At 33.6% G+C, this 12074-nt stretch overlaps 1 protein-coding gene across 1 annotated transcript in view; it reads left to right on the top strand.

Annotated features, from left to right (window-relative positions):
- Positions 1-12074, top strand: part of LOC140060839 (uncharacterized) — a 41119-nt gene that overhangs the window by 19274 nt on the left and 9771 nt on the right. Inside the window, exon 3 of the mRNA XM_072107194.1 lies at positions 11809-11908. Within this exon, the coding sequence (XP_071963295.1) occupies positions 11809-11908 (100 nt within the window). The remainder of the gene's footprint in view (positions 1-11808; positions 11909-12074) is intronic.

Here is a 12074-nt window from a genome sequence, read left to right as displayed (position 1 = left end):
GCTCCCCCTATCAGTAACCATGGTGCAATTTGTCAGGTTAGCCTGTTAGCCGTTGCTAGGAATAGTTTGCTAGTTGTACAGCAGCTCCCCCTATCAGTAACCATGGTGCAATTTGTCAGGTTAGCCTGTTAGCCGTTGCTAGGAATAGTATGCTAGTTGTACAGCAGCTCCCCCTATCAGTAACCATGATGCAATTTGTCAGGTTAGCCTTTGAGATTCACAGTACTGTACAGTTGATGTGTTATTATACAATTAATGTTTATGAGTTGAATGGGAGAATTTCATAAGTTATTTTTAAACATTTGAATAGGAAAATATAAAACAAATCTATTCTATGTTTAAATAAAGATTGAATTTAAGTATTGAAGTCATAACCACAATGACTATCAATTACTTTTTTTAAATCATTTTTCATCTGTAAAAAAACATCAAATTTAGAGAGACAGAAGAAAAGATCGTTAACATTTCGTTAAAAAGACGTTTGGTTTCATTAAAAAAAAACCACCAGATAATGGATAAAAAAAATGTCATTGAATCTCAACCATATTATCTTCTTAGAGATTATCATTGAGATCGGCTATTACTTTGCTTGCTCAGAATGATGTCAATACATTGACAAACAGACTGTTATTATGTAAGCTATCATCCTATATTCTACAGTGATAGACTACTACTACTATTTCATAGAATTGATTTTTTTTTAATGTGCTATGTTGAATATGAATTATCTTGTTAACCTTGACGGCTTGGCAGCATAAACAGGCAGTAATTAAATGGTGATGTTTTTAATATTACTGTATTATTAGTTAGTATAATTAAACAGATTTTTTTTTAAATAATGTAATAATGTTCAAGATACTACTGAAGTATTAGTAACCCCTAGAGGATACCTTTATTTATTTACATTACTGTAAAAGAACACAGAATAGAAGTCGTATTCAATTAAGACGGTATATGAAAAATCTACACATGCCCTCGTGTGTTGTTGTTGCAGTGCGCCACCTTGTGCCCTATCGATCGACATCGTGGTCGCCTCATGTGTTAGTTGGTTCTAGTAGGCTTAGTTTATTATTTTGGTTTGTTTATTAAAAGTGTTCATATCTACATGAAGTTGATTAGTCTTTATTGCCGTGGTGGCAGCGCATTACCCACTACCGAGAAATAGCTTCAATAAACAGAAGACAGAGACTTTTCATACCTTTACAAATCACTGAACATTTTTCTAGGCTACCGGACTCGATCCCGAAGTCTAGCTCGCATAGATAATCTAATAAATCGATCGCCCTCTGTCCTCAGCCGACGAGTAAAGTCTAGCCTTGTTACATTACCGTCATCCGCTCACAACATGGCTACTGCGAGAGCCCCAGAACAATGGCAACTTACCAAAAATGAAACAGTCTACTCCTTTGAAAACTGGCGACAGAATTTATTATATATTTTTTCTCTTGACTCCAATCTTTCACCATTCCTTGCTGACGCATTCACTTGGAAAATGAAAACCGCAGGAAACCCCACAAGGGGAATACTTGACGATGAGGACACTGTCTCAGCCACATCGAGAAAAACCTCGCACCAAAAAAATATTCAACTGGAATATATGTTGAGCCAAATCGCCAACTTTTGCCCAGTTATATCTAGGAATACTATTATAAAGCGATCGACATTCTTTCCGATATTTGGCAAAGAATTTGCCAGCATTTTGGTTTCCAGTCTTTGGGAGCGCACAACTTGGATCTCCCAAACATCACAACGCTACCAGCCACAAAACCTCAGGCCGACTCCAAAGCATGTCCCACAGCTATTTTCAACAAAGCACACTGGCCACAGTATAACAATTTCTCCAAACAAATGGCTCCTATTCCAAGCCTTTAGTAAATCGTGCATTATGTGCCAATCTTCTCAACGACCACACACTTCACACTCAGCAAGTCAGTGCAGATTTCTTCCAGCAGCTGATAGAAATAGTCTCGGCAATTCACATTTCGTACACGCAGAAAATGACTATACAACACTCCCTGACGAAGAACTCTGTATCGAAGACCTCATTCCAGGTCCACAACATGATCTGCCCACCGACCTATTCGACAAACCAGCTTCAGCCAGCCGAGTCAATGTTATTCAAGCACCATCTCTGAACACATCCTATCATCATTTCCCAGTGAAGGCGACACTAGACATTGGTGCCACAACCAACTCCCTGCCACAACCAATCTCATTCAAGCATCACTTTGTTTTATTGATATGCGGCCTATGACACTAGCAACTCAGATTGCCCAATACTGTATACCATTGTACTTTTATTTCTATATTCCTGCCACTTGTGTACATTATTTTATTTTGCTTTTATTGTGTTTTTTATTTTTTCAATTTATGAAAGAAAGGTGGAAGGAAGGGGCCGTTGCGCCATCACACTCGCACGCCCTCGTGTGTTGTTGTTGTTGCAGTACACCACCTCCAGTACAAACCTTATTTTGGTTTGTTTATTAAAAGTGTTCAAAAGTGAAGTTGATTAGTCTTTATTGCCGAAACATGCTTGTATAATACCTATTTGTGGTATCCTGATTCATTAATTAATGCACATTTTTTCTGTAAATTTATTAAAAATGGTAATAATGAACCATTGATAATAGTAGACCTACTATACAGTAGGACTAATTTACCATGAAAATAATGTTGCTCATAATGCGAATGTAATTAATGTAATCACATTTAATATTGCACATTAAACCCAAGACTCTTAAATGTAGTGCCATTTAAAACGTTGTCATGGAAATATGTTGGTGATTCATCCACTCAACAACACACTTATTGTGTGACGTTGATTCATACTAGTAGTGAGCCCTCTATGACCAGTAAAGCCATTCAAGATTAGTTTATGTACTAAAGAGGGCGCACTTACAGAATATAGATTTTACAGTACTGAAAAATTATTCTGTGTCTACTAAGTTCTACACGTCACCTACAAGTACTGCACACGTCACCTACAAGTACTGCACACGTCACCTACAAGTACTGCACACGTCACCTACAAGTACTGCACACTTCACCCTCCTCCCCACCAAAAAAAAAACCCAAACAAATTTTGATTGATTGGTTAAAGATGTATTGTCCCTTTTACTAATTCCAAAAAAATTTTAAAAAAAGATTTAAAATAAAAGTGGGTCACTTTGAAGTATCATAATAGTTATTAACTTTCACCAAAAATGAGTCAAAAAACAACCCATTGAACTGAAATACAGACATTTTTTTGCTCAAAAAATAACTGTGACTTCCAGTCAAAGTTTTCGATCAAAACATATCTCATAATGCAACGCGCTTGTTTGGCTCATCTGTATGCATAATCATAACATTTCTTCGCGATCTGTGTGAAAACACCTTCTCAACCGTGACAAGTTGTAAACAATCCTAATTAGCATCATGCATAATGCATACTCGTGGTTTGAAATCTTTGTTTACTTTCGCTCGCGACGATTTATCAGACGAAATGTAATCAAATTTATTTACCTGTCAATTATGTAAGCTTGTTGTTTTTGGCTCGAATTTTCGACTTAAAGTGAATAACTTTAATATTACTTTGATATGGCCAATTTAAATTTAGAATATTTTGACCTTCATTTTTTGTGTTTCAAGGGACAATACATCTTTAAATTTAATATACTGTATCTCCATTAATTGTAATTTAATATTTGGATTTATCGGTAATAATATTTAATATAGCTTACCAGTGATGATAATAAACATTTATATAGTACCAAATCAAAGAAAATTATCTAATCAAAAGTGCATTGTCTCCTGAAAGTTGCTATAAATAAATGAGTTTTTAAAATTAATTTTAAATGAATCAAAAGTGGGTGAAAGTTTGATAAAAGGCGGGAGTATGTTGATGATTGATATTGTAATTGTATGATGAATACAGTAGATGAGTCGAGAGGGGTCCTGTAATCAAACTGTAACAGCCCCTGTTGTTCATGGTAGGCACTGCACTATGGCTGCCTGTATGTCATAGTCATCCAGGAGGGGTCCTGTAATCAAACTGTAACAGCCCCTGTTGTTCATGGTAGGCACTGCACTATGGCTGCCTGTATGTCATAGTCATCCAGGAGGGGTCCTGTAATCAAACTGTAACAGCCCCTGTTTTTCATGGTAGGCACTGCACTATGGCTGCTGCCTGTATGTCATTGTCATCCAGGAGGGGTCCTGTAATCAAACTGTAACAGCCCCTGTTTTTCATGGTAGGCACTGCACTATGGCTGCTGCCTGTATGTCATAGTTATCCAGGAGGGGTCCTGTAATCAAACTGTAACAGCCCCTGTTGTTCATGGTAGGCACTGCACTATGGCTGCATGTATGTCATAGTCATCCAGGTATTTTTAAAATAAATTCATTCTTTTCTATTGTGTACCTATTTATAGCCGTGTTTATTCAATGTGAATTCTTCACCGAATTAAATTTGTAATAGTTTTTGCGCATTTATTTTACCATGATTTTACAGTTTATTTCAGCTATTGTTTGATAAATTACAATAGACGGTTGTAATTTTGTTATTGCATTCAATTTGCATGCAACTGGCAAACCTACAAAACAAAAACAATAGCAAAACGTTCAACATTGAAGTCGAAATCATCGATTATATTTTAAAATATTGTAAACGCTTTTAGAATTTGGGTAATGGTATGTTTTAATTTCCGCACTGTAAAGTAAAATTGATTTTAACCCAGTGACATTTAAAAGCACAATATGTTCAGTTTTTATCCAGACTTACAATATCCTTTGACCTCTACCAACAAAGCGTGGGTTGTTGTTACGCTTGGTTAGGTATACTCAGCACTGTGCTTAAAAAAATAACAAGGCAACCCTAAGCTGTACATAAACAGTAGGAAGGTCGCAGTGTAAGTTGAAACTGCCTGCTGGTACTGACACTGTTGACTTGAAACCTTATTTACTAAGCTTAGATGTAAGCAAACTGCAGGCTATTTATTGATTTGGTTATAAGCTCAACAGGTATTATTATAGTTGTGCAGTACTACAATCTATATTTTATGCGTTCTTGACAGTGATGAAGTCGATATAATAAACGTTGATTTCCTCCTGTCGAAAGCAGTTTATTATGCACTAAAAAAGCAGCATTCTGTTTGATGTACTTAATTTGCTATTGGAAGTAAATTAGCATTATGATCGTGTGTTCATCTTGGATGCCAGGAGGCGGAGTTAATATACTTTAAACATCTTTCCATCAGTGATCAGCAGTCTGTCTTTAATAGCCTGAGCTGTAGAACATTGTTTCATTCAATCTTACCATTGGCCGTCGTCGTACTGATAATCATAAATATTGTCTGTAAAGTAATTGATAGTCTTGGTTGATATTCACTATACTTAATTTCCTGAATGGAATTGTGTTACACTTTCAGTGGCATTTCAACAGTGTTAGAAACGGCATATAGAAACTGAAAAGTGGTTAAAGTTGTTTATTAAACTACCTACAACATTGATATTCTGAGCCATACTGCTATTTATGACATCCTCCTTGATGTACTCATTGAGTAATATTATGTGTACATAGTTGTTTCACAACACTTTCAAATTAATATATCAAGTAATTTAAACTTTAATATAAACAAAACTACTGTATGGATAGCAGGTTTTCTTTTTGGTATTTTGAAACAAGCAACAAGAACTGAAACCGTGTTGTCAAATTGAAAGAATACTCTATTATTTGAAGGTTTGTGGATGTAGGTTTGTTTTAGTTTTTCCGTTGTTTGAAGTTTAACACGGACTAGCGAAAGGAAGTATTGTATATTCAGGAAGCTGGCCTGATAAAGTGATCCGACATAAAATAGTACAGGTATTTTACAAAAAAACACTTAGAACTTGATTTTGAAGAGATTTCCTAGAGAAATTGATTTTATATGTTTGGACTTTTGATTTCTTGCACGATTCTTATCATCTGACCTGACAATACCAAACTTGTTTTAAAAACCATCTTATTATTTTATACTTCATAAAATGATATGCAGAGTTGATAAAAGTTGAAAATATTATCGTTTGCAAAACAACTGTTTTAGAATTTTGGAGAGAATCTTGTGTTTAAAGGACTTTAATTATAATTTTATGTGTGTACGCTCGATGTATTGCAACATTTTACCAATAAAATAACTTGTTAAAATGATGATACTATTTTTAGCTGTAAATGATGTTTTTAAACGCCTTGGAAGTTCTTAAAATAAATTGAAGAGTTTTAACTTTTAATGCAATATTGATTGCTTTTCTGAATTTACCGGGAGTTTCACTTCACAATCTGCCATACTGTAGTTTGACTAAGTTGTGTAAAACATGAAAGACGTACCAAATTCAGACAGGATGGAAGTTGAACAAACATGTTCAGATGAAGATAGCTCAGAAGGAGAATGCTTGTGTGATGACTGTTTGCTGGAGGAGAGGACGCCGGTAGGCTACCAACTCATTTTTATTCCTTCTTCCCATTTCTCTTTTAAATGTCATTTTTTGACCAAAAATATAATAAAACACGGGTTCTTTCGTTGTCCCATGACCTAGGTGGTCGTAGGGGCGTAGCAGACGAGATACAGTAGTACTCATCATGATACAACACTGTAGCATATCAAGGGTAACTCCAAATAAATTAACCGTTTTATTTGATCAGTCTGGAAACTGACACTCATCTTTTTCCCTATGTAACAAAAGCAGGAAAATATTATAATTGTCTGACCAATTTCATTTCTCGTTATTTCGCACTTATAATATATCCATAGATTCAAAAACAGTATATATTACAAAAATGAAGCAGAAATCTTAAAGGTGTATTGTCCACAGTTTTAATCCAGTCACTATTTTTTTTAGGGTTTACATGGATTGAGATCAATCATTAAACTATAAATGCACTGAACAATAAAAAACCAAAAATACTATTATTTTGTTGTGTATTTAATACTTCACTCAAACATACACTACAATGTACACATTTTACAAATATAAAATAAAAGCAGAAAAAAGAACATTCTGGAAACTGATAAGAACCTGGGAAAATGTTAAAGCCCCCTTCCCTACGTTTTTTAGATCTAATTTAAGATCACAAACTATATTTAATGTAAAAATAATACTATAAGGTCCTATTGCGATAACTTTTTTTGTCTTTAAACAGTTAAAAATGTGAAAAATAAGTCGATTCTAATAATAATTATAGCGGCCCGCTATAAATCCCAAAATGCATTGCGCGCGGATTGATATTTTTGTTTTTCACCTGTAATTCGCCCACTTTTCGATCGATCGTGAGGCCAAAACAAATGGAAGACTCCTAACTTTTCAGCGAAAATACCGGGTTTTCCCCAATTTGTATCAACGGAGTCTGGCAAAAATAGAAAGACAATTAATGCAGCAACTATACAACGTCAGGGTAGGTATATAGCGTACGATGTTCGTACGTTACCGATGTTTACCAGCTAGGCCTACAAAACTAACTAGCTAGGCTAGGCCTAAGACCGTCCACGAGAGGTCGATCGCCGCGAGCTACTTAGGTAGTGCATTGTTTCTCACTTTTTATCATAATTTACTATAATACGTATATTTAAGACAAGGAATGACATGGTTTAATGTTTTTAAAGTGATATATGTATTATTTTCCAAAAAACGTCCAAAATTGCAGGGAAGGGGTCTTTAATGGTTCTTTAGTAAAAATTGATTCACAATTTTATTGTACAAATTTGATTATGGTATTTAAAAAAAAAAGTTTTTATTATTATATCTGATGATTGACAGCAAACAAACAAGTTTAATAGGCCTCTTCAAACACCTGTCTGAATATTATACCAAATGGCATCCTAGCAATATTTTGATTTTAAAATTTCATTGACAATAACTGCTCAAAATTTGGAGTAGGTAACATAGTGGGTAACATATGTTAATAGTAGTAGGTAACTGCATTGAAACATCGGTTATCGTCAGATCACCAAAGTTAAGCAACTTTGGTCCTTGTTGTGTTCTAGATGGGAGACCGTCTGGAATCGCCACAGGTGCTGTATATACCGAAGAGTTTGGTGTAATTATAATATCGGACTAGGATGTGATAGGCATGGGTTTGAGCCTATCTGTACCATGCTGAATGCATCCTAATAGGAAAGATGCTTTACTCGTTGCCTAGTCCTTCGGATGAGACGTAAAGCTGTTTATTCCTATCATATAGTGCACATTAGAGCACTTTAACATTATTAAAAAGTGTAGGGATCGAAAATGCAGAACAATTTGAGCCTTCTTGAACTTTTTATATAATTTTTGTTGTTAATGTGTTTGTCATCATATTCAAGAAAAATTGTTGTTATTTTATGATGATGATGATGATAATGGACAAATCAAGTATTTCAGTATTAAAAAAAACAACCACATAATATACAATAAAACATGCAGTATACCTGGATGTATCAATTGAAATTATGATATTCTACAGCTGTCATATCAATATTATAACAATACAAACATTTAATTTAAGGAGAACATAATTCCACAAGTGACGTGCATGATCTTTTCAACATTATCTGCACAGACAAATTCAAGGTGTTTTTAGATTCTCAAAACTTCTTCAATCATCAGATCTACAGTATTATTATCATTATTACCCCTTTTGTTGCTCTATCAAAAATGCATTCAATCAATTTTACATTGTGTGTATAATTATATTGTGTTTGTTTATTCAAAATTGACAATGTTTTTTGATATTCTCGGTGAGCTAATCAAATTATCCTAGAAGTGAATTCATACATGGACAGGTTGTTACTGTATATTATTAGTTATGATGATAAATTGACGTTTGATAGAATCGCTAGGATATTAATTTACCCGCAGGGATACGTTTCTGATGTATTAATGTTGTTTACTTTAGATTTAGTATTGTAAAGCATTGTGTTTTTGTTGTAAGAATTACCATATACAGTACAGTTGATTTAAACAAAATAAATTCTGAATTAATCAAAATTCTGAATTAATCAAAATTTAGTAGTAGAGCACACTAACTGTATTATTACTTTCACCATAAATTTGATTTTATTTTGTTCTTATTTTAAATAAACTGTATTAAAGAATGTTTTTCCATTTTATATCTTGTATTATTTTGAAATGGTTTTTACATTTTCAAGTTTTATGTTAGAGAGTAACATAGATGACACTGAAAGTGAACAGGGCAATGACTCCTCTAAATTACTGCTATGTCTCTGTTAGTATATCAAGAACCACATAAATTGCATAACTGGTGTGTCCCCTGATTAGGGGTTGGTTGTTTTACATATTGCCCCTCATTTATTTCATATGAAAGTGTCCCCTGTAGTTTCTCAGAGGAAGTGCTTTTCTGTATTATCAAAGTACTATTTAGTGTAAAACTGTTTGTGTATTAAAGTATGGCTTATTAATCCCCTTTAACATGGCCTAGCAAAACACTGGTGTGTGGCTCATGTGGTGCTGGTAAACTCCAGAGTTTCATGGTGCGGGTAAACTCCAGAGTTTCATGGTGCGGGTGAATTCCAAAGTTTCATGGTGCGGGTAACTCCAGAGTTTTATGGTGCGTGTTTTTGGATGAATGCGAAAGGGTACTAGGCTAATTTCAGTGAGAATCAAAAGTAAATCAGGTCTTTGAAAGGTGGGTGTAATGTGTAGGCGGTACTGATAGATTATTCAGTGCATATTGCTATAGTACTTTAACACGGTTCATTGCCTGTTATTGAATACAATCTGTGCACTGTTTGAAACTCAGCACATTTTAATACACTTGACCTGCTCTCTCTATTTACTTTTTTTTATGGTGTTAATATTTTTCATCAGAGAAGTTGATTTAGGGATGTCATGTCAATGATAATTAAAAATAGATTTGCAGTGAAAGTTCATTTTTAAACATTGTTATTATTTTAAAGAGAACAGACTGATATGTTGAAATAAGTTTGTGGGATTAGCAATCCCCTCTCAAAACAAAGCAAAATATTTCCATAGTAACTGCCATTTTTGAAATTACAGCATTTTCTTCTAATTTTTCCTATTATTTTACTGTAAAATAAGGTAAATTTCAATTTCAATAAATCTAAAACTTTCAAAAATGTTTAAGGACTACAATTTTACTGGTATGAATATTTGAATATGATTTATGAGCGCCTGTACATCATTCAAGTCTACCCACCTCCTGTTTACAGTAATCTGTGCTAAAGTTTAGTTCTATTTATAATTCTTTGTGGTTGAAAAATATGTTTTCATTTTACTATTAATTTCTTCTGACTATTAAATCCAAATTAAATGTCAAATAGAGGTCAGAGTGTAAAGGTAACATACATGCTTAAGAATTTAGTGATGAAGTAAAAAAACATTATAATAAAAACGAATACAACTCCAAGTAAAAGAAGAAATAACACATTTTGAGAATTGGACATTTTTTATCTATTTTTTTTTATCATTTTCAAGAGTCACATTCTTGAGAATTAGTGTGTTTCCATCTCAGTGAGTCTTCTTCGTTTCAATATTTGACACTATAGTAGTTTAAAGTAATATACAGTCACTGCCATATTATGTAATTTGATTTGTTTTCTCAACATTAAAACATTCTCTAATTTTGGAATGTTTTTCCTTTCATTAGATAATTCTTTAACTTGTTGTTATGAACAGTGTACATTTGCGTCATTGTATGCTCTAGAAGAATATCTTGATTTAAAGGGAGATTCTGTCAAGTCTGTGGAGTTTACTGTACCCCAGTTTACAGGTCCATTCAGCCCCTGTTGTTGTGGACAGACCAATGAAGTGCCCTTTGGTGGCAGAATTCGACAAAAATGGGCCCTTGGGGAGAAAAAGGTTATTGTATCCTGTGTCTTTCAGACCTATGCGTAATTCATCTCAATTAGGCTGCAAGACACAGGTTATTCCAACACATTTAATTCATCTCAATTAGGCTGCAAGACACAGGTTATTCCAACACATTTTACATTGTTGTTTATTTTGCTAATATTTTACTTATTACTGTCTTATAATTTTACTTTAGTTTAATTTTTCAATTTACCTGAGTTTGTTGGTTCTTCATAAACAGTTCTTGTTGCTGATGTATCATTACCAGGTTTGTGATGCAATCACTGCTAAATGAACTCTGTAGACATTTCAAACCAGGAATTCTCCTTTAACTGTAAATTGTTATAACTACTGACTAGATGTTATTCTGATTTCATAATAATTTTCTAAATATAGAGATAAAGATATGTGTTTTTCCAACAGCTAGTATGTCTTGGTTTCTTCTTGTCTTAACTTTCATTACTAGATAATGTATTGTCAGGTGGAGTTGCACAGTTTGGTATGGCAGTAAACTTAAATTTTAATATTGATCCCCTTACAACAGAGATTTTGTTTTTTTTGTGATATACCAATATGTGTGGTTTACTGGATTTATCCCTTGATTGGCTCTACTTACATCTGGTTATTTTCTGTCTTGTTATTATGAAATTGTGCTCACCACGATATGTTTCAGTAGAAGTTTCCAGTTTTGTTCTTCGTGTAAGTTTAATTTTTCTGGTCACCTTATTATTTACACTTACTTTTAATGTTAATTTATTTTCTATGATGTTGTAATCATTCTACCAAAATTAAATTATTTTTTTTTAATAGTAGAGAGAATACAATTTGTTTCATCTGATTTATTTTGTTTTATACTTGTTTGTGCATATCATACTGACAATAATAATAATTTTCACTACAGTATATTATATGATCAGATTCAAGTTTACTTATTCTGTGCTACTGCTTGTTCCATACTTAATTTTCAATGTTTAATTTTTCTTTTAGTTGATGCAATGGAAGAAGATAAGAACACTTGTTCATTGGTCTCCGTTCGTCCAGTCTTATAAACGTCGTTATCCATGGGTGCAACTAGCAGGCCATAAAGGTAAAAATCACCATTCACACAGTGATAGCACATTGTAATGCAACTTACTTTGTATTATTACAACAGTTCTGACGTTATAGTCTAAATAAAATAAGTTATCACTCTGCATGCACTCCAGGTGGAATGCCATCCTCAGATAAGTATTAGTAGTTAGGACAGTTTATAG

This window comes from Antedon mediterranea, chromosome 10 (assembly GCF_964355755.1).
Source record: "Antedon mediterranea chromosome 10, ecAntMedi1.1, whole genome shotgun sequence".
In the NCBI taxonomy this organism is placed as follows: Eukaryota; Metazoa; Echinodermata; class Crinoidea; order Comatulida; family Antedonidae; genus Antedon; species Antedon mediterranea.
The sequence above is the reverse complement of the archived record's forward strand: the minus strand, read 5'-3'. Positions and strand labels throughout refer to the sequence as shown.